We start from the raw sequence: 22,508 nt of genomic DNA, 5'->3' as shown, positions 1-22,508 counted from the left end.
AGGACTCCCCTGCCGGTTTCCAGTCTCCCAGGCAGCCAAGGGACACCCCAGAGCACTTGGGACACCTCCTGGGGGGGGGTGCGTCCTCTGCTCCACAGGCTCTGAAGACACTGTCCCCAGAGCCACCACGTGCCTCGTTGGTTTCTACACAGTGATCCCAGCTCTGAAGCCACGCGCGTCGACTCAGAAGAGTTCGTGGAAATGCAAACAGTGTGATTTCTAGGGAACTTGGGTTTTCTTCTTTGTATTTTCAGTCTCTTCCAAACTTTGTACGCTGGGTAGTATCTTAAATTCGATTAAAAATGACCTTTTTAATGATATTTCTAATCCTCAAATGCTGGAACGTGTGATGCTATTAGAGCCACCTGATTGATGGCATGTCTTTCTGTTTTCCTTACGTTGTTTAGATTGTTCCAGGTTGTTGGGAAGATAGACGACACACTTGCCTTGCTCAACCTGGTGAGTCGTTTTCATTTCTTGAGAAACGATTATGTTTGTAATCCTGTGTTCCCCGGAGAAGGGAAGCAAGCGCTCAGCCTCTAGAGCCTCTGGTGTTGAGAGCCTGGGCACCCCCCGCCCCCCACTCCTGGACTCCTCACACATCCTCCCACGGGCACTGCCGACACATGGGCCCCCTCCCTTCTTTGTTCCACCGTGACGGCATGAGCTGAGCTTCCTTGGGGTCTAGGAGTCGTACAGCGATCTGCCTCTGGGGCGGCGGCACTGCCAGAGGCCCCCCTGGGCAGCAGGGCCTGCAGGACACCTGGGGTGGCCTGCCTGCCTTCCCTCCTTAACCCTCAGCTCTCTCCTTCCTCCTCCTTCCTAGGCCTGCATGATGACCATCACTTTCCTCCCTTTCACTGTAAGTACCCTGCAGTTCCCCCTGGGTCCAGCCTGCCCTCCCCTGGGCGAGGGGACTCGACCCGGGATGCTCCCTCCTCAGAAACTCTCAGACCAGCCGGGTGGCCCGAGGCCCAACCACAGAGTTGCAAAGAGGACAGAAAGTTCCAGGGGAGCCAGTGGCAGTCGGGTCTGCTCTAGGGGCGGGACACACCTGGGGTCTCCAGGCCGTTTGAAGGGGGAGAGGCTTCCAGGGGCCCCCAGCAGGGACTACGATGGCAGAGACACCAGCTTGGCCACTGAGGGTCCGGCGAGCGGCATCGCTTCCACACCCCTGCCCCCGGCCCCTGCACGGCCCCCACCTCACCGCCTCCTGCCGTCCCGGGTTCCTCCCCAACTTGCGGCCCCCACATCGCCTCCCCCAGGGGCTCTTCCACAGCCTGGCCTCCCCCTGTTCGCGCCTGCCCGCACTCCCTGTCAGTCCTGACGGAACAGTGGTCTGGGCATGCAGGGCCGTGCGTCAGAGCATCCTTCGTGAAAGTGAGAACGTTGCAGCTTTAAAGGCTCAAAGCACTCTGTGGGTTGCTCCGGGTCTGCTACCACCCCGGACCGCTCTGTCACTGAGTGCACGGCGCGCCTCAGGCACAGCAGGGCCCTGCACAGCCTGGTCTTGTGTTGTCTCTTTGGCTGCAGTTTTCCTTAATGGTGACCTTCCCGGAGGTGCCTCTGGGCATCTTCTTGTTCTGTATGTGTGTGATCGCCATCGGGGCCGTGCAGGTAGGACACCCCAGCCCGCCTCCCCCTCCCCATACACTTGTTTTCCTGGAGCACACACTGTGCACACGTGTAGGATGTGGCGTGTCGGCCGCAGTGAGAGCCGTGCAGAGCGGCTGCCAGAGGCCCCCAGCCGCAGGCTGCAGCAGGACGGATCCAGAGGCTTTTCGAGCCCGGACTCCCGTAGCGACACGGAGGGAGAGAGGCAGGGGGCCGCCCAGTGTCCTGAGGCACTCATCTGGTGGGGCAGGGTCCCGGAGACCCCCCACACACGGCCCCAGGAGCAGAGCAAAGGCTCCTGTCCCCTCTCCCCACCCTCCAGGACACCCCGTGGGGAGCCTCCCAGCCGAACCTTCTTCTCTGGGGTCCCCACCCCTGAGGCACCTGTTCATGTCCACGGGTGGGAGGGGTTACTGGCCAGAAGCCTCTGCCCGGGCCCTGCATCCTGCCGCTCCCACAGGCGCTGATCGTGGTGTACGCGTTCCACTTCCCCCACCTCCTGAACCCCCAGATAGAGAGCTCCACCCACAGGACCCTGTATCGGCAGCACATCCTGGGCATCGTCCTCAGGGGCCCGGCCTTGTGCTTCGCTGCTGCTGGCTTCTCCCTGTTTTTCTACCCCTTGGTGAGTGGGGGAAGCAGGGGGGTGGGCAGGGGTGACATCTCACTGAGCAGATGGCCACAAGAGGGTGGGGCGGGGGAGGCACCACCGGGGAGGGGTACAGAGCTGTGCAAAAGTCTCCAGGGGCACCGGGCAGCACGTGGCCTGGTGCCCAGGGTGTCAGGGAACGTAGCTGGAGGGAAGGGCCCTCCCCCCGCTCCCCCCTGCTGCGGGGACTTGCTCTGCAGGTGAACGCGCACCACAGTCAGAGCCAGGCCTGGTCAGATGGGGGCAGCTGGTGGGCCATGCCTCACCCACGTTTTCCCCAAGTGGGCGGAGCTTTAAGACCAGAGGAGAGAGACACAGGTGCCCGGAGTCTGGGCTGTGCTCGTTCTCTTGGTGAGTACAGAGTCTGCACAAAGCTGCCAGGGCAGCCAACACTGCCCCGGCCGGGGCGGGGGGGGGGGGGGGGGGCGGGGGGTGTTTCCTAGCAGTGTTGCCATGACAGCAGGCAAGAAGCACCTTAGGAAAAACATTGATGAACTCGAGTGAGCACGTGGGAGAGTGGACAGAGCTGTGCCTGTCCTAAAGACATGCGTGGAGGGTATGAGCCACCCAAAGAAAAAGCAAAGAAAGAAAATTCCTGAACTAAAGGAAACTGAAAAGTGGAAAAAAAACAGAAGCAAAGCTGTTGGCAGAAGGAGCCCCATTGTGCAGCCCGGCTGAGGAGAGCCAGGGTCCCAGGTGGGGACTGGCTACCGAGTCTCAGGAAAACCCAGGTATGGTCAGAGGTCAGGATGCTTCACACGGACATCTCTGGTTCAGTCTTCGGTGCTCTCCACTCCGCACCCTGCACTTCAGGGGATGCGAGAACTTGGAGCTGTCTCGGCCAAGTCACAGAAATCAAGGTTGGCGAGTGCCTTTTACCTGTCAGCTAATTTTTTTTTTTTAATTTTTTTTTTTAACGTTTATTTATTTTTGAGACAGAGAGAGACAGAGCATGAACAGGGGAGGGGCAGAGAGAGAGGGAGACACAGAATCTGAAACAGGCTCCAGGCTCTGAGCTGTCAGCACAGAGCCCGACGCGGGGCTTGAACTCATGGACCGTGAGATCATGACCTGAGCCGGAGCCGGATGCCTAACCGACTGAGCCACCCAGGTGCCCCAGCTAATTTTTTTTAATGTTTATTTATTTTGAGAGAGAGAGACGGAGTGTGAGCAGGGGAGGGCCAGAGAGAGGGAGACACAGAATCCGAAGCAGGCTCCAGGCGTTGAGCTGTCAGCACAGAGCCCGACGTGGGGCTCAAACCCACGCATCGTGAGATCATGACCTGAGCAGAAGTCAGATGCTCAACCGACTGAGCCACCCAGGTGCCCCTCGGCTAATTTTTTCTTTAATGTTTATTTTGAGAGAGAGAGAGTCCCAAGCAGGCTCCGTGCTGTCAGTGCAGAGCCCAACGCGGGCTCCGTCCCACGAACTGCAAGGTCAAGAGTCGACCACTCAACCAGCTGAGCCCCCGATGCCCGTAGCCATCAGCCAACTTAATAGGAATATTGTTCTAGCAATGCTTCGTCTTCCAGAAATTGAGGGAAATACTGACAAGCAGCTGTTTCAGAGTTGATGGTGGAAGCTTGTGCACGGTTCCCGCCTTTACCCGAGCGCTCGTGAAGAACGGCGAGGTTTCAGAACCAGAGCGTCGTAAATATGAAGAAATGGTTGATGTTCTAGATGTCTAGTGCACATTTCAAGAGAATTCCAAGTTTGAAACAAATAGGCGGGCAAGGGCCACTGCAGAGCATTGTCTGCGTGCTGGGGGCTGGGGGCTAAGCGTCCCAGGCGCCCTGAGGTCAGGTCCAGGCAGGCAGGGTGGGGGAGGGGTACGCCAGTGTGCAAGCAGGCAGGCAGGTGTGGGGGGTGAGGGCAGGCCTCAGGCTTCTGCTTGGTCTCTTTAGTCTTGAGCGTGTTTAAATTGAAGGGGGTGCTGGTGGGAGGGGTGCGTGGAGTCAGGCAGGGCGTTCTTGGCTGTGGCCTGCAGTGGGGTGGCTCCTGGTGGGCAGGGCAGGGCCAGCAAGGGGGACGCACTGGACAGGAGTAAGGGGCAGCTGGCCCGAGGCCGCGTACACATCCTGGGGGGCAGCCTCTCCCGGCTGCGCATTCATGGTGGCCGACAGCGGGTGTTGGTTGGACAAAGTCAGGGGCTGAGGATGGTGGAGGTCGTTGCATGGAGCGTGGAGGGACAGCTGGGGTGTGGTATGGGCAGTCGGGACGAGCAGAGCTGAGGACCAGGGCAGGCCATGCCCACTGCCAGGGCCTGGACCAGGAGCCTGGGCTGAGTGGGCAGTGTCCGTTGGGTCCATGAGGAGCCTAGACAGTGACCTTGCCCTGATGCCATGATGACAGTGGGGGAGGGGCACCTCAGCCACCAAACAGGAAATGGAGGGCTGGGGGGGCCCAAGTGACCAGCGGGTCCAGTGGCCTCCGAGGGTAGGCTCAGGCCGTGGCGCTCTGTGACGGAACAGTCTGCTGTCAGTCCGCCCCACCCACCTGCCCATCAGCCTTCCTCTTGTCGCCTTCTTCCCTCTCCCCCTGCCGTGTGGCTCTGATCCTTTGCCCTCTCACCTCCTCACCTGGAGCCCCATTGCCCACCACCACCTGTGACACAACACATGCAAGCTTCCTGCCCCCCAGGAAGCCCGTGGTCTCCATCCTCCTAGACATCCTTGCCACCCCCTCCCTCAGCCAGATGCTGTGCTGGGTTCACCTTCTAGATCCAGCCCTTCTGACCACCCTGGCCCGGGCCATCCCGGTGTGGCTACCTTCCTGCAGCGGTGACGTTCTGGGGCCTCTGCATTGGGCCTCTCATGCCAGCATCTAGTAGAAGCCACTTGTGTCATTTCTCTGTCCCCTCCCCGCCCAGATTGGGATTCCCCCTCCCCTGTGGCTCCCTCCCGCCGATCCTGCAGGGCCTGCCCACCGATCGGCCTCCTCCCACCTGCTTCACACCGGGGAGGCCCGTCCCTCAGTGTGTCTGCTGAGCGATGTGGTCGGGGCTATAAACAGATCTGTGATGCTGGCCTTCGTCATCTGTCTGCAGTGTGCCACTGTCTCCCTGATTGTACTCCCCACGTCAGGTGACCCTGAAGTACTTGGCTTGCAGGACAGAAGGGGTGGGAGCCCCCCCTTGAGCGCAGGCCTGGAATGGGGCAGCGGTGGCAGGAGGAGGCGCCTCACTGCGGGGGTGTCGGCTGTGTGGGTACCACAGCCGCAGGGTGAGCAGAGCCCTCGTGGGACCTGCCAGTCTGCCCCAGCCTTGAGGGCTCGTGCTGCCAGAGCCCGGAACACGCCGCGTGGCCCTACAGCCTTTCTTGTTCAAATTACTGGGTGTGTGTGCAGTGAAGCCCACGCCACTGTGTCCTTTAAACACCATCCAGCGGCAATGATGGAGTGCACATCGCGTGCAGCCGCCACCTCCACCTCCTTCTGGAATGTTCTCTCACACCCCCCCCCCCCCCCCCCCCCCCTGCTGCTTGGAAGCCACCAGTCGACTTTCCGTCTCTCTCTATGGATCTGCCTGTGCTGGGTAATTCATGTAAATGGAATCATAAAACACGAGGCTTTTATGTCTGGCTTCTTTCGTTCAACATAACGTTTTCAAGGTTGGTTCACGTCGCCCCAAGTGTCAGGACTTCCTCTCGTCGGGTGGACCACGTTTTCTCACCCGCGCATCTGTCGACGGACTCCGGGTTCTTGCTCGTCTTAGCTGATGTGAACAGTGCTAGTGTGAACGTGGGGTGCACGCACCTCTTGGAGACCCTGCTCTCAGTTCTTCTGGGCTCACACCCGGGCCAGACATGGGCTTGCTGGATGGCAGGGGGAGGCGGGCGTGGGCTTACTGGGTCGCAGGGAGAGGCGGGCGTGGGCTTACCGGATCACAGGGGCTCCCTGTTTGATTTTTGGGGGACCCGCCACATTGTTTTTGAAGCGGCGGCACCAGTTTACGTCCCACCGACAGAGCGCGGGCTCCCAGTTTCCCCACACCCTCGCCAAGGCCCGTGGACCCGCTTTTCTGAGGGCCGTCTTCCCCCGGGGTGTGGCGTGGGGTCTCCTGGTTCCGCTCTGCCTTTCCCTGAGGCCCGGTGACGCCGAGCACCTTTCCGTTCATGGGTCGGCCACGGCGTCTTCTTTGGAGAAATGTCTGCTCCAGCCCTTTTCCTTGGGTGCTCGTCTCTGTGCCGTGGAGGTGGGGAGTTTCCACCTGCGCTGGGCGCCAGGTCCTCCTCTGCCACGCGGGCTGCCGTGTGCTCTCCCGTTGTGTGAGAAGTGCTCTTGGATGCACGCACGGCTTTCAGCCTGATGAGGTATAATTCACCTGTTTCTTAGGTTGCGGGTGCTGCCATCCCTTTGGAGCGGGTGGCTCCTGGGTGGGATTTCTGGTGCAGCGTCACCTCCTGACATGTCTGTGTCTCATACAGTCGTACCTGCTGATGGCGACGGTCATCTTCCTCCCCTACGTCAGCAAGGCCTGCAGCTGGTGCAAGGGCAGGCTTGTGGGTAGGTGTGCGGGCAGGCTGGTGTGTGGGGCCTCGGCACTGCTCCCCAAGGCCTGTGGAGCGTGGGAAGGGCCCAGGCGCCCGTGACGGCCAGGCGTCCCTGCAGAGTCCCCTCCCCTGGCCAGCTCCTCCCTCCTGGCACATCCACAGGCCCCCAAGAGCCCCCAGCTCACAGTGTGGAGTTCTTCACATTTGACCTGCACGAGCCTCTCAGCAAGGAGCGGGTGGAGGCCTTCAGCGACGGGGTCTATGCCATCGTGGCCACACTCCTCATCCTGGACATCTGGTAAGGACCCAGGCCTGAGGAAGGGGTCCGTGGCATGCCTGTCTAGAGGGTCTCTCTTCATCCAGCCCTACGCAGGCGGGTGCTGCGGCCTCCCGCTGCCACCCTCCCTGTGGAACGAGTCCTACCCTGGCCGGAGCCCCCTCCAGAATTCAGGGTCTCCATGGGAGAGCACAGGTGGAGGCAGGGGGCACCAGGGCCACACGCAGGGTCACTTCTCCCTTCCCCAAGCTGGGCAGATTGGGGGCAGGCGGGCTTCCCCCACCTCCATTCTCTCCTCCCCCTTTAGGCTTCACCCCCAGGCCAACCGCCCCTTCCCCTGCCATCCCCCATCCCCCATGCCAGTCCTCCCCCCACCCCTGTCCCTTGTCCCCACCCCCGGGGCTGCTCCTCCCGCACCCTCTGTTCTCATTTTTCCCTTCACTGTGCTCCACCTGATCTGCCTCTTCATTCTGTCAAAGTTCGAATTTTTGTTCCTGCATTTTTGTGTTTTGTCTGCTCCCCCCCCCCCCGCCCCCGGAAATTTTTCATTCTTTTTTAGACCCTTTTGTTTCTTTGGCCTTATTTCAATACATCCTTCTTTTGTTGGACGTGTTACAACACTGTGATTTTACATTTTGTATCTGGTAAACTCTTCACTTTCCTCATCCTCTCTTGACAGCTTTCTCCTACTGTAACTTGTGAATTTTTTAGAAATTGGGAGCAAGTGTTCACTGGTAATCAATCTCCGAGGCCTAGACCTCAGGTTCCAGAATGATGTGGCTTTGCTCCTGCCCTGTGGCCAGGGCCATGCTAGCCCCAGTTCCCTTGCTGAGTGGCGGCACGGGCCAGCTGAGGCTGGGGGCCCAGGGGGCTGTGTTCCTTCCTCCACTCAAAGCCACCGTCCCAAGGACCTGGGGCAGTACCCCTGGCTCTGTCTCTTGCCCCTACCTGCAGATCCTTGCAGCTCCCTCCAAACCCCCAAACACACTTGTAGCTTCCCACTGTGAGGGCGGCAGGTTCTCTGGGCTGTGCAACTGGGGACATCCGTGGAAGGGAGAATCCTGAGAGATGCCTTGCAGTTATTCCTTACAATAAAGTGCAGCCCAGATCTGAGAACCATAGAGGCTAACTGCCCCCCCCCTCAGATCTGCGGGACTGCTGCCCGAGTTGATTGGACAGCCACAGGAGAATGGACAGACCTCACGAGCACCCACCTGTGGAGGCCAGGGGGGCTGTAGGCTTGGGACCAGGGCTGCTCACCAACCCGGGGCTGTCAGCAAAGTGCAGGCTGGAGTTAAATTTGAACTTCAGATGAACGTGTAATTGCTTAGTATACTAAGTGTGCATGTAGGATACAACAAAAGCTGTCTGTGCCCTTTATGTGAAATTCAAGTGTGCCTGGGAGCTAGGTATAGCCCGCCCGACGGGGCTCGGGATGGGGTGGGGGCTGTAGCCCGGACCTGACGCCCTGCGTCGAGGCTGTTATAAATGCTGTGTGTTGACCATCCTCAGCGAGGACAACATCCCGGACTCCAAGGACGTGAAGGAGAAGTTCCACGGCAGCCTGGTGGCGGCACTGAGCGTGTACGGGCCACATTTCCTGGCGTATTTTGGCTCCTTCGCCACGGTGGGCCTGCTCTGGTTCGCCCACCACTCGCTCTTCCTGCACATCCGCAAAGCCACGCAGTCCATGGGGCTGCTCAACACGCTGTCGCTGGCCTTTGTGGGCGGCCTCCCGCTGGCCTACCAGCAGACCTCGGCCTTCGCCCAGCAGCCCCACGACGAGCTCGAGAGCGTGCGCGTCAGCTGCGCCATCATCTTCTTCGCCAGCATCTTCCAGTTTGCCATCTGGACCACGGCCTTGCTGCACGAGGAGGAGACGCTGCAGCCCTCGGCACGGTTCGGGGGCCGGGAGCACGCGTTCATGTTCGCCAAGCTCGCGCTGTACCCCTGTGCCAGCCTGCTGGCCTTCGCCTCCACCTGCTTCCTCAGCAGGTTCAGCACAGCCATCTTCCACCTCACACAGATCGCCGTGCCTTTCGGCTTCCTGCTGCTGCGTCTCCTCGTGCGCCTGGCCCTGGCCCTGCTGCGGGCCCTGCGGGGCCTCCCCCTGCCGGCACCAGGGGGCCAGGACGACGTGCGGTCCCCGCTCCTCCCGTCTCCCTAGTAAGTTCCACGTCCTCCCTGCCCCAGCCTGCATCCGGCCCACTGGGGCTTTATTTTCATTGTTCTCTTCTGGCGCCCTCGGGAGGTTTTCCACTTTGCAGAGTCTGGCAGCAAGTTCGCTCTGTATTGTGCGCGCCTGTGCCCATTTCGGTCCTAGGCCCGCGTTCTCCGTCGAGCCGACCCACACGGACGCTGGTAGTCGGGTGGCTCCAGGGGCAGCTGGGGGACCACAGCCTCAGCCCTGGAGGGGGCGTGGGTCCCCACCTTGGCCACCCTCCTGCAGGCAGAGCTCCCTGGCAGCTGCTGGGCAACCCACCCTGGTCACTAGGCACAGAGAACACAGGAGCAGGTCGGCAACGCCCAGACTGTATTTATCCTGGGTATAAATTATGATTACATTCAGGTAGTGACAGGTACACACAGGCCCTTGGTGCCAGGCCCACACTGCCCCATTTGGGCACACAGACGCACTTAAATACAGAAGGACAGACTCACCCTGACCACCACATACAGCCACAGACCAAAACCAACACCAAGGCCCGCAAAGCAAAATAATTACACCAACAGGGACACAACACACGGCTGTGTGCTAGAGGCACATGACACGAATGTTCTGCTACAAACGGCCACTACAGTGCATTTGTGCAGTTTTGGCAGAAGCTTGGGGGACGTGGCTGGCAGGGCCGAGCCAGGACAAGAGGGACAGGGGGTTCATGGGCCTTCCCGGAGGACTCAGGAGACACTCCTCCTGGGGCCAGAGGCTGGACTCCACGGGCCGTCTGAACTCTGCTTGGTGGAAGAACGCCGCAGTGGTCTGCCCGGCAGGCCTGCCCCACGCCCCTCCTGCCACGTCTCTGCCGCCACGAGCAGCAGCAAGGGGACCCACGAGCCCAGTCAGCTGAACAGGTACTGGGACTGATTGTTGACAAACAGGTGATTAAAGCTGGCTCTTCCCTCTTCATGCTTTGTAAACTTCCTCTGGGTCTCCCGGCCCCGGCCTGCCTGGGTGTGTTTCCGGTCCCTTGCAGGCACGTTCTGCCCCACCCCTGTGAGGGGCCAGCTCCCCTGCTCTGCTGCTTCCTGGGCACCACACCATCTTCAGGCTGTTGGCCAAGCCCATCTGGTCTCAGGGCCCTCTCCGGAGGTGCAGCCCAAGCAGTCATACAGTGATGGGGCCAGGAGACAAGGCACCTTCCCCAAGACCTAGCAGGTGCCCCTGCCCAGCCCTCAATGGCCAGGGCGTCCCAGGTCTGTACCAGGTGCACCCAGGGCCCACAGAGCTGGCTGTCCTATAGGAGCATCCAGGGAGATGGCTTGAGATTCAGTGCTGCCCACCTCAACAGGCTCGGGGCGGGGGGGCGGCAGTGAATGCAGAGGGAGAAGTGCCTGTGCTGCCCAGGATGGTGATGGTGGCCTGGACCCCAAGAGGCGAGAGCGTTGGCCAGCCAAAGCCCCACACCCGCCCTGTCACTGGACCAGAGGCCAGGGGAGGAAACACCTGCCACCCACCCAGCAGCTTCCACGAGTCACAGGGATGAGGGGGAGACACCCCACGGTCAGAGCTATGGGCAAGTCCATCCGTGGCTGGCTGGCTGGCGGCTGCTGCTGCTGCTGCTGGATACACAGACCGTTCCAGGGCTCTCTGCTACTTGGGGTCCCCTTCGGGGACAGGCACCCCATCTGCTCGGGCATCCTTGGGGGTCCCAGTCTTCCTGGGTTTCTGCTTGGTCTTCCTGAGCATGTGGACCTGTCCCGGGACCAGTCAGGACAAAGGGCTGGGTGATCCTGCAGGCGCTATCTCGGCCCGCTTCCCGGCAGCTTCGGTCTGTTGAGCCCAGGGGGCCTCAGCGTGCAGGCCTCCCGGTGTGGCGTTCCGGGACAACTGGCCGCCGCAGCGGGCACTCGGCTGGCCACGGCCTTCCAGCACCACACCCGCCGCCCCGCCTGCTCAGGCCCCGCCCGGCCCACCCCGGTCCCTACCTTCGGCCCCGCAGCTGAGATGATCATGTGCCCGGGAGCCTGGATCCAGGGCTCGCCGTCTACCTGCACGGGCGTGGCCTTCAGGAGAGTCACGCGGAAGTAGGAGCCCTGGGCGATGCGGATGCCCGAGCGCAGCCCGCCCTGGACCTGGCCCTGGGAGCGTAGAGGGCCGGCTGGGCTCAGCGGCCCGAGGGGCCACACCGGGGCCCACCCGGCCTGCCCGCACTCACCATGTGCATGACGCCCGTCACCCCCACCACCTCCAGCAGCCCGTCATCCATGCGCGGCTTCTCGAACCTCGAGTCGCTCTCCGAGCCCCACAGATCGGCCCCCGAGCCCCAGCTGCACCGAGGGAAGGGCGCACGGGTAAGAGGGGCGAGGCCGCACGAGGGCCTGGAGCCCCACCTGCGGCCAGAGCCCCAGCCACTGGCACCTGGGGATGTTGATGAAGATGAGACCCTCGATGCTGGGCAGTTCCACCTCCCGCTGCTCCACCTGGAGCCGAATCTCCCGGTGCAAGCCGCGTGAGTGGCTGATCTTCTGCAGCCCGACCCGCACGTACACGCCCTTGTTGTGGAGCCTGCAGGGGTGCGCCCCTGTCAAGGCCGCGCCCTCGCCCTGCCCAAAACGGCCCCCAGGTTCCGGCCCCTACCCGCCAGTTCCCGCCGGCCAACCCCAGGAAGGGTGCCGTCGCCGGGGGGGGGGGGGGGCGGCCCAGAGCAGTCCCAGCCCCCCTCCTGGCCCCTCCAGCACCTGCTGGTGAACTTGCCAGGCTCCTCCTCCCGCGCGTGGTGGAAGTCCAGGCTTAGCTCTGCGTCGATGCCAATGCCGCAGTAGTTACTCATCTGCACAATCTGGGGACAAGACGGTCTCGCGTGGCCCTGGTCAGCCCCCACTGGCTGCTCTCCACCTTCCCCCAGCTGGGTCCAGCCTCCTCGTCTCCAACCCAACTCTGTCCCTGTTGCTAGGGCTGCCTCTGTCCAGTGACTGCCCTGCCCGGTGACCACCAGCACCTAGGGGGAGGTAGGCGTGGCACGTGGTGCCCACGAGGATCACGGCTGGCCTGGGATGTCCCCAACAAGTCACCGCTCTGACAGGGCCTCAGCTTTCCCGGTAACCGGGATGGCACTCGCACCTACCCCAGGTGGTGGCAGGGACGGGCGTGAACCCCCCAGCCTGCAGGGGGCCCGGCGGATGCCACACTCTCACCAGAGCGCACGGATACCTTGGGAGGCTCCACATCTGCCGTGCTGTCCTCTGCACCTCCAGCCTCCTGAGCATCCAGCAGGATGGTCCAGCGGTCCATAAGCACGGCGTCAGCTTCGTCCACCGACACCAACACGGAGAACGGGTCCTCCCCACTGTAGCCCGCTCCCCAGCGGAGGACCCGGCCAAGGTCATTCCCTGGGACACAGGCAAGAGAAGACTGACTCTCCACACCCACCTACCCACCACCACCCCCGGGCCTTGACCGAAGCATGGGATGTGCTGGCTGAGCCCACCTGTGCCCAGCGGCAGGATGGCCACAGAAGGCTCTGGGCAGGCCAGGTGGCGCCGCGTCTCCTCCAGGGCAGCGAGCACCCAACCCACAGTGCCATCCCCACCGCATACCAGCACCCGGAAGCAGGGCACCTGGGAGAACACGTGGAACCTGGCAACAGGGAAACAAGAAGTGCTCTTGCAGCCGTTCCTACGCAGGTGCACAGCTGGTGGGAGCAGGAAGTGGTGACCCTGGGGCAGAAGGGGGCTGCAGTTCATCCCCCACACACGATGGCCTTGAGGGTTCTGACACGGAACCCCAACCTGTTCCCTTTGGCCTCTCAACGGGTGTGTGCAGGCACCCCTCCCGGAGCTTGCCAGACTGAGCAGCGCAGCGGGGGACCACTAGACTCACCCAGGAAGAGGCCCCCCATTGGTCAGCTCAAAGACCTGGTGAGGGTTCAGCAGCTTCCGGAAACTGCAGAGCAGGTCGCGGCCCTTGAGGCCTCCACTCTTGGGGTTCACAAACACGAGGAGGGGGCAGCAGTCTGGGGGCAGGTTCGTGTGCTGACAGATGGGGCGCTGGGTTAGGGCAGGTTCCCAAGGCCACCCCACGAAGGCAGTGCCTGGTGGCCCCCATGGCACCGTCCGGGCAGTGACAGTCCTCCAATCTGGGGCCAGCCCCCTCCCAAGGAAGGCGCACAGGGGTCCAGGGGGCCACACGGCCACTCCCACCTTGCCGCTGACTGCTCAGGGCACCCCGTGCGGCAGAGGCACCCATGGTCGCTGGCCAGCAGAACAGAGATGAGGCCCGCCAGCCTGCAGCTCTGAGCACAAAGGCGGTGCCACACCAACCGTGACACTTGTCCCCAGACCACGCCCGCTGCCTGATCCACGTAGCCCAGAAGCCCAGGCTGGACCCCCACGTGGGACTCTATCTGCCCCTCCTGGAGCCATGAGGCGCACACCCCAGGAGGAATGCGGCTCCCAGGGCCCCCACCGACCCACACGGCAGCCAAGAACAGCAGCCGGGTTCACAGAGTGGCCCCGTGCCTCCCAGTGTGGGGAGTCCGCCTCCCAACACACCACCCTCAAAATACAGTGTCCGGAGACAGTGGTGGGGAGCTGAGGTCCCCGTGATGGGGAGGATAGGGGGGCTGAGGCCCCCACAATGGGGAATATGGGGGGCTAGGGTCCCCACGACGGGGAGGATGAAGGGCTAGGGTCCCGACAGTGGCGAGGATGGTGAGGGCACTGGGGTCCCTGCAGTGGGTCTGGGGTCCCCACCGTGGGAGGTCCTGGGTAACAGGCACAGGATTGGCCATGGCTGAAGGCCAGGACACACTTGGAGTGACCCACAGGGCAGAGCTGCTCGGTCACCCCTCACCCGCTCACCCCAAAGCAGGCAGCTGCCGGGAGACAGAAGGTGTGTCGGCACTTCCCGCCTGGCTGACAGCTGTCAGAGACCCTGACCTGCACACGCTGCACCCTCGTCAGGACAGTGGGACAGCACCGGGTCCCGACCCAGCTCAGGGTAGGAGAGGGCAGCCAGGACCAGTCACCCACCCGGTCACAGACACTGAAGTCACTCTGCCCTAATTCTGCTTCACCGGGTCAGGGGTCAGGAGTTAGGGCTCAGGGACAGAGCAGCCACAAACCTCTGGTGGGATCCTGGGGACCAGCAGGGCTGTGGACCAGAGGGTATTGCAAAGGCACAGAGCGTAGGGCGGGACCTGGGGCTCCGGCCCCTCACCCTGCCCTGCCCTGCGTGATGCCCACCCCGGCCCTGCACTCACCCCTAGCTCGCTCTTCTGGACACAGCCTCCAAAGTCAGGGAGCCCCACCCACTGGCCGGAGGTGGCCCAGGGTGATGGCAGGGGTCCCCGGGCCTCCCAAGCTGGGGGTATGGGGCCAGGGCCCAGTGACCCCACAGAAGGCAAGGGCCTGGCAGGGTGTCTGCACACACACAGCCTTTGGGAGGCAGCCGCCACGGGGCAGGTGCTGCGTCCTGTGGTCCTCACGCAGGCCTCTCACCCTTGGACCTCAGGCTCCTCCCTTGGTGTGACTTTGGCCACCACCCTGCACGATGGACAAACCGGTGGTGGGAGCCACGCCTCCCCAGGTGTCCCCCCAGAGCACCCACTCACCAACACATCTGGAAGCACCAGGGCAGTGAGCGGCCGGCCATGCACAGCCGTGTCCCTGACCAACATGTACAGTCGCTCCGCCTCTGCAAAGCAGGTCACGTCCAGCACCACTGCACCTGTAGCAGGTGCACTGTAAGCTCAGGCCAGAGCCTCACCTTATCCCACAGCCGGAAGGGACCCTGGCTGTGCCATCTGATGGCATCCACGTGACCAGGACCACCTTTCTGTGGAGCCCTTAAAGACGACGAGGCTCAGAGACAGGACGGAGTAGGTGGGTGCAGGTAAGGCCACCAGGAGGTGGGATGGAGTGGCTGGGGACACTCTGATTCCTGGCCCACTGAGCTTGCTGAGACCTGTGGTTTGGGGCGGGGGGGGGGGGGGCACCCGCAAGAATGGAGAACAATGATACTACTGAGGACACACAGAAGGGACATGGGGCTCGTGGTAATGATTCCTCCCACTTTTGGGTAGATTTGAAGTTTCCATAAAAGAAGGTGCAAACCGAAGGGCAGAACAGGTTTTGGAGAATACGTCCACTGCACCTCAGTCACGTTTTAGCTAAAGTGTTACAGCCCTGAGGCAGAGAAAAAAAAAAAAAAAAAACACGTTTCCCTTGCCCATGGTTCCCCAAGAAAAAGGTCAGGTTCTAAACAAAGTGAAACACAAAAACGAGGACAGGCCTTTCCATCTAACTCTAGGGAATGACCTTTGGCCAAGTCTGGCCACGGCTCACGGAGGCGGCTCACCTTGGGAGGAGTAGACGTGGCTCACAGACACCAGTCCAGCTGCAAAGACAGGCTGTCATCAGGGGAGCGCCCTGCCCCCCGGGGTGCATCCGGCCCCCCCTCCGGGGAGCATCTGCCGCCCCCCCCCCCCCCCCCCCCGGGCACTGCCACCTCAGCACGGCCACCCCAGGCAGTCCCACCCTGCCCCTCAGGCCAATGCTGCTGCCACTTCGCTTGCAGGCAGGTTCCCAGTGAGTCCCTCCCCCAGTCAGAGCCAAGGGCAGAAAAGGCAGAGGCTGGAGCTCAGGAGTCTCAGAAACCCCTTGGCAGAGGTAAGCAGTCTGGGCCCTCGAGGTGAGACCCGAGGCCCACAGAATGGGAATCAGCTCTGCGAACGCTCAGACAGCAAGTGGCGGGGGGGGGGGGGGGCATAGCAGCCCCCACGGCCTGCTCTCTGAACCCCTGGTTGCCAGCAACCAGTAGCCCCAGGTCAGGCCGGGCAGTCACACCTTTGGTGGCTACAGCCTCGTCCAGTAGGCTGCCATACTCCTGGGCAGACAGGCCAGGAGGCAGGCCACCAACAAACAGGCAGACGTGCGGGGCCACAGCTCTGCTCTCAGCCACGTAGAACCGCATCTGGTTCATCTGCCGTAGGGACGTCTGCAGGAAGGGGGCGGGACGCTGAGCCGGAGCACAAGAGGACAGCACCAGCACCCAGCCCCTCCACCCCCCTCATCCGGGAAAGGGGCCCTTGAAAAGATCCCGCAGGATAAACAGAAAAGGAAAGGAAGAACACACAGGCTTCCTCCCTTGGGACAAGCCACTCAACTCCGGGGGGGGGGGGGGGGGGGAAGGGGGCAGGGTCTGTGGCTCTAAGCCCCACCTTCCAGAACAGGTGACATTAGGATGCGGACAGACCCACCAGGCCCAGGGGGGTGGCACTGCCAGCCAGGAGGGACATGGTGTCCTGGGGGCAGACCCTCACTATGAGGTAGAGGCCACCGCCAAAGCCTGGCAGCTCCTTGGGGACCAGCATTCACCCCCAATGACCTGCCGGATGTCACGAAGCCGGTGGAGCAGGGGCTCTTCATCCGCCAGCACCGTCCGCTGGACTGCAAGGGTGAGAGGCGGGGCCTGTGAGCACCAGGCACCAGGCCCACCTCTGCGAACAGGCCTCGGGGAGCCCGAGCGGCCGGTCGGTGGAGACAGCGACGGCAGGCCGCTCACTCACCTTGCCTGCTACCCATGAGCACCTCCACCAGCTGAAAGCTCTCAGGACCCTCGGCCTGTTGGGGGGAGGGGGGGGGGCAGAGTTTGGGGGCCTCAGGCCTGGACCGCCCATTCCCCCAGGACACTCACACGGGGCAGCCGGCCCGGCAGGCTGGCCGGGAGCACCGGCGCGCACGCACCTGGCGCCCGAGCAGCGGAAGGACCTCCAGCACCACAGTCCGGGCGGTGCTCTGTGCGGTCACGCGGATGGACACGTAGGCCACACCCACCCTGCGGGGAACAAGCTCAGGAGCCTGGGTCCCACGGCCCCCACCCCTCCCAGCTCCCGCTGGCGGACCCTGGGCCTCGGGCCTGGGTCTCACTTGAGCCAGGCAGGGTAGATCTTCAGGACCTCCTGGGTGCGGGGCAGAGCACGGATGATGCAGGCCTCGGGCACGGCCTCTCGGGCCCCCGGGCCCCGGCCGCCCTCTTCCTCTGCAACCCCACCGCTCCAGGGTCTTCCCGCGCCCCGGTGTCAGCGGCGTGCACAGGCTGGGGGAGCGCCTGCAGCTCAAAGTCCCGAGGGTCCTCGGTGACGTAGTAAGCCCGCAGCGCTGCCTCCTGCGGGGTGGGGGGGGGCCAGATGTGGACACGAGCCAGGGCCATGGTGTGTGCCCTGAAGCACTCCCGGGAAGGGGCCCTGCTGCGGCCGCTGGGGGGGGGGGGGGGGGGGGGGCTCTTACCAGCACCTCCTCGCTCCTGGCCAGGCGGGGGACAGTGATTACTCGAAAGTGGTTTCGCTGCAGGGCATCGTTCCCATCAAAGACCTTCAGGGTCTGCTTGCCTGCGCCAGAGAGAAGTGCTTATGAGTCCCCGGAGTGCAGGACGGGATGGCAATGGGGCAGGACGGGGCTGGGCACAGGACAGGTGATGGCATGAGGGGGGGGGGGGGGGGGCGGGGGGGCAGGCAGCAGCTAAGAGGTACTTACTGGACTCCGGTGGCAGCACCTCTCGGCCCAGGCTGGCGGGGGAGCTTCCGTCCGCGCCATCGTCCCCCTCACCCGGCTCGGGGGCCGGGCTCTCAGAGATGCGGAAGCAGTGCATCTTACTGAAGTTGCGGGACAGCAGGCGCACGCACGCGGGGGGCAGCACCAGGGTGTGCAAGCGCCCAAACGTGCACTCGGGGGCGAGCGCGGTGGAGCAGACGGAGTGGGCCTGGGGGGCGGGGCGCGGACGGCCCTCAGCCATTCTGCGGGGGCCGCGCTGGACACTCGGGCGGGCAGCGCCACCCTCGGACCAGACGGGTCCCCCCGCCCCAACCGAGTGCGAGGCAGACGGCCGAGGATGGAAAGGAGACACCCCCACATCCCCCGGCCCCCGGCCCCGCAGGCCCCGCCCACCGCACCCCTCGGGACCCCCGCCGCACCCCACCTGCACACCGCACCACTCGCAGCGCACGCCCGCCAGCACGTCGGAGGAGCCGCACGTCTTCCTGCACACCTCGCAGCGCGCACCCGACGGCAGGTTCCCCTCCCGCCAGTGGTGGTGGTGCGTGTCCTGCGGAGGGGACCGTCAGTGGCTCGGCCGGCCCCCAGCTCGCGCCCCTCGCCTGCCCCCAGGTTCGGGAGATCCGGCCCTGCACACTCACGTGGTCCCGGTGCCCGTCCCGGTGGCACTGGCGGCAGTCGCTGCAGGCGAAGGGCACACAGTCGGGGTGAACGTGCAGCTCACACACTGGGGGGTGGGCAGGGGTAAGGGCCTCTCGCCGCTCCCCAACGGGCCCTGCCCCCTTCTGGCGGGCATCTCTGACAAGGCTGGATCCAGACCACATGCTCTGGATCCACTTCCTTTAAGCTTCCTCATGTGCTGGGCGGGGGCCGTACCCGCCCCGCCCCCCGCACCGACGGCTGGAACCAGCGTCTCCTCATATGTCCCTGCCTGGCCCCCTGCACCTGCCTTCCTGTGCAGGCAGCTCTAGAATCCACGAACACCGCCCCCTCCCCCCCAGCGCCATCAGTGCCCAGGACCCCGCCCCACCTCCTGCCCACCACCTCCACCAGCCACCTGGCCCAGGGGAGACCAGGAGCCTGGTGACGGGCTCAGACCAGAGGGCAGCCAGGCAGGCTCCGCCGTACCTTCGCAGCGGAGGGCGGGTGCCTCCAGGCCCTTACGGCACACGGCGCAGAACTTGCGCTTGTAGAGGCCCCGCAGGCCGAAGCAGTGGGCCACAGGGACCTAGGGGGAGCAGAGCTCCACCTCAGCCTGGGGCCTGCCCGCCAGCACCCTCACCTCCAATCCAGGCCCCCAGGCCTAGACCTCTGCGTCCCAGAGAGCCCCCATGGCCACCCACACCACCTGCCTGACCCCTGCAGTCCCCCCAGATCCGCCCCAGCCCCTCGGTGCCCCCCAGGGGTCCTGTTGGAATTGCCCAGCATGCCCACCTCTCCGCTCCCCCCATGGTCCTTGCAGGACCAAGCGTGGGCTGCTCCCAGCAGCCCCGAGGTCAGGCAGCCCCGTCTGCAGAGAGCAGCCCTGCTGGTCCGGCCCAGGCCTGATTCAGCTGTACCGCGCAGGAAGCCTGGGCCCTGGCTGCTTCCTCCAGGCCTGTTCCCCCGCCCCCATGACATATTTGGGGCAACTGGGATGAAGTGCATGCGGACAGAGGCCCACCAACAGGCAGGAGGAGCAGGGCCGGGTGCCAGGGACCTCAGGTGGGGGGCAGGGCGGAGGGTCACAGCCGGCGGGAAGCGAGGCCCGGCCGGTGCCCCGGGAGGGACTCGCAACAGGGATGCGGTCAGCATCCTCGGGGCCCAAACCAGCGCAAAGGAACAGTCCCACCCCATCCAACCAGCCAGACTGCTTCCCGGCCCAGGACCCGCCACCCGCGGCCTCCCCAGGCCTCCACCCCCGCTCCCCGCAAGTCTGCTAGCCCACACTCGTACGCACTCGGACCAGGCTGGGCGCCACGCTCGAACAGGGCGTCTTCACATGCTTCAGGCACTTCTCGTGGGACATAAAGTTGCAGACTGTGGGATGAGAGCTGCGTGAGTCGGCCCCCGACCCACCGGGAATCGAGAGACCCCAGGGCCTGGCATGCAAAAGGGAGGCCTTGGCAAGCAGAACCACCGAGGGCCAGGGCAGTGCACTGACCGCAACGGGCCCACTCTGCCGGAGCCGAAGGGGGGTCGGTACGGGCTGTCACCGCAGCCCACGCCCCAGCTCTAGCCCAGCCCTGAACGATGGCGCAAGCAGGTCCCACCATCTCCACTGTCTCGGGGGCATGACAACAGCCTCACCCCCAGAAGCGCCATGGACACCCTGACCCTCTGCCCCACCCCATCTCTCATCCCCAGAGAGCCCAGAGCCGGGATGATGGCGTGTCTTAGAATCCTGAGAGTGGCCCCTGCCCCTTGCACCAGGCCAGCTCTCCTTCCAATGTGTGGGTCCTGAGGGGCAGGCAGGCGAGCGGGCGTCTCTGCACATCCCCCCAGACCAGCTTCACCAAGGACATCCTTCCCCCACCCCCAACTCTAAATATCCCTAACTCCCCCTCCCACCCGTCATGTGTCTGCTGAGACCAGAGCTAGCCCTGTGACGGGCCAGGAGCCCGAGGCAGGCGGGCGACCTGCCGAGCCACAGCTGCCCTTGCCCCTGCCCAGAGGCTCCAAAGGCAGTGAGTGCTCAGACCTGTGCTGTGCCCCCGAGGGCCACCCATCCTGGGGAGGCCGCGGAGGCCACTGAGACAGGAGGCCCAGAGAGCCCAGCCAGACTAAGGCCCGGAGATGGACAGGGTGAGGGGGCAGTGCAAGAGAAAGGGGCCTCTGGCACGCATGCAGCGGTGAGGGGGTGGGGCGGGGCTGGGCCCCCTGGGCTAGGACAGGATGGACAAGGTTGTTGGGGGCTGGGAAGTGAGCAGGTGGCAGAGGGACTCCCCAACACCACCTTTAGTGAAAAGTGTGACCACAGGGGCCATGAGACAACCCGTCCCCCCCAATCCCCAGAAGGACGCAGACAAGGCCCCCCACGGGCCAGCAAGGGCAGCCCTCAGTCCTGGCTTCAGAAAAGCCACAGCAGGCTGGGGTCAGAGAGGAGTGGGGAGGCAGAGGCGGGGTGAGCACTCCAGCTGGCTTCCCCTCCGGGGCGCGCAGACCAGCTCTGTCCTGGGCTGGGCAAGTGGCACCCAGCCCCCTCCTCTGGCCGGCAGAGATAGCACCTGATCACCCCACATCCCACATCCTGGGTGCTCCCTGGCAGGGGAGGAGGCTCTTCCTCCCACACCCTCATCTGGTCCCTCTGCTTACCCAAATTACCAGCCCGTTCTCCACAGAGGCGGGGAGAACGTCCACGCGGCTGCCCAGTGAAGGCTTCACATCGTCCCCAAGCCCCGCTTCCTTCCCCGAGCTGCTTCACCCCTTGTTCCCAGGGCCCCACTTATGAGAGGCCACAGCCATGAGGGGGACCCTGGGTCTAGCCTCAGACCTGGAGCTGACTCAGCTGCACATGCAGGTCTCCCACCTCAGCGAGTCTCTGGCGTGGGAGAAGGTAGGGCGCTAAATGTCTCTGATATGAGAGAAACCAGCGGTGACTCCCCCCATGCCAGCTGGCCAGGCCACCTGGTGCAGCACTGGGGGATCAGGACAAACATGCCATTTTCTTTGGCAGAAGGCCCAGCCGCCTCCACCTGGTCGAGCCTTCTCTGTAAACCTTAAGTGGTCCCCCTGTCCCCAGAGCCAGAAGCCCCAGAAGCCTGTCTTCCTGAGCGGAGCAAAGGCTCTCCACCTGCCACTCTCCACACCCCTGGGCAGCTGTGGTCCTCAGGGCCCGCCCACCTGCCCTGCTGCGGGGAGCAGGACCCAAGGGAACAGACCCTGGAAGCGTGCACCCTTGCTGCCCGAGAGTCAGAGGAGGGAGGGCCTCCTCGCCCAGCCAGCCAGCTTGGCAGCTAGGTGGGAGTCCTGTTGGGGCATGCTGCACTTGGCCCCTGTGGGCAGCAGTGTGTATGCAGGGCAAGAAAGGCCCAGCACTGAGGCACGGGAGCCAGTGGCCCAGATCAGCCCTGCCCGTCCACACTGCTGCCCCTGCTGCCCCAGCTGATGGCAGTGAGGAGCCCAGAGCAGCCCCACCTGCTCGGGGTGAACTGGCCTCATCCCCCAGTCACTGCACCTGCCCCACGTAGCCCACAGTGCTCTTCTCCCATTGAATCCCAACCCAAGTGAGGAAGCCCAGGGAGCACAATTTTCCTGAGACCCACAGCCCTGGGGAAGGGGCCGCGACCACCTGACACTCCCGAGCCCCTGGAACTGCCAGTCCTTATCACCTCCATGGAGAGGTTCTGGGGCCAGCACGATCCTGCCCCGTAGGGTAGGCGGCTCTGTCCAGAAAAGGCTATCGCTGGGAATACACAGGTCAGAGGTGAGGAGCCCATTCTGGGCCCGGAGGTGGGGGAGCGGGGGGGGGGGGGGGGACCGGGGTCTGTGATGGGGTCGCGGGCGCTCACCGTCGCACAGGAAGCCGGCCAACCCCCAGATGAAGTCGGAGCAGAGGTGGCAGAAGGTGGGCTTGGTTAGCGTCACCTTCCGGAAGCTGTGGCCAGTCGCGGCGGGGCCTGGGGGCCTGGCGCCCGCCCGCTCCGGGCCCGACCCCGACCCGGGTCCCGGCCCCGGCCGCGCGCGGCCTCTGCCGCCTAGCTCCGGGCTGGAGGACGGGCTGCCCGGGCGCGGCGAGCTGCCGCCGAGCCAGGCGCGAGCCCGGGGCTCGGCCGCCGCCGCCAT

General features: G+C 64.0%; 2 protein-coding genes across 5 annotated transcripts in view; one reads left to right on the top strand and one right to left on the bottom strand.

Annotated features, from left to right (window-relative positions):
• TMEM175 (transmembrane protein 175) overlaps positions 1-10,156 on the top strand; it is a 27,285-nt gene extending 17,129 nt beyond the window's left edge. For all 4 annotated transcript variants that reach the window (XM_042985203.1, XM_042985206.1, XM_042985202.1 and 1 more), the window contains exons 5-11: positions 408-459; positions 827-862; positions 1,534-1,617; positions 2,075-2,239; positions 6,689-6,767; positions 6,917-7,052; positions 8,544-10,156. In XM_042985203.1, coding sequence (XP_042841137.1) covers positions 408-459; positions 827-862; positions 1,534-1,617; positions 2,075-2,239; positions 6,689-6,767; positions 6,917-7,052; positions 8,544-9,198 — 1,207 coding nt within the window. In that variant the 3' untranslated portion in view covers positions 9,199-10,156. The remainder of the gene's footprint in view (positions 1-407; positions 460-826; positions 863-1,533; positions 1,618-2,074; positions 2,240-6,688; positions 6,768-6,916; positions 7,053-8,543) is intronic.
• Positions 9,776-22,508, bottom strand: DGKQ (diacylglycerol kinase theta). The gene is given in 23 exon segments (XM_042985201.1): positions 9,776-10,944; positions 11,178-11,330; positions 11,408-11,519; positions 11,611-11,757; positions 11,931-12,031; positions 12,403-12,581; positions 12,680-12,828; positions 13,072-13,223; positions 14,804-14,919; positions 15,550-15,588; positions 16,038-16,188; positions 16,579-16,640; positions 16,760-16,814; positions 16,938-17,028; positions 17,121-17,262; positions 17,265-17,358; positions 17,481-17,581; positions 17,727-17,952; positions 18,169-18,294; positions 18,386-18,471; positions 18,873-18,972; positions 19,684-19,763; positions 22,235-22,508. Coding segments are annotated over 23 exon segments (2,838 nt in total). The 3' UTR covers positions 9,776-10,842.

Source organism: Panthera tigris, chromosome B1, assembly GCF_018350195.1.
Source record: "Panthera tigris isolate Pti1 chromosome B1, P.tigris_Pti1_mat1.1, whole genome shotgun sequence".
Lineage (NCBI taxonomy): Eukaryota > Metazoa > Chordata > Mammalia > Carnivora > Felidae > Panthera > Panthera tigris.
Note: the sequence above shows the minus strand (reverse complement) of the source record. Positions and strands in the feature narration are given on the sequence as shown.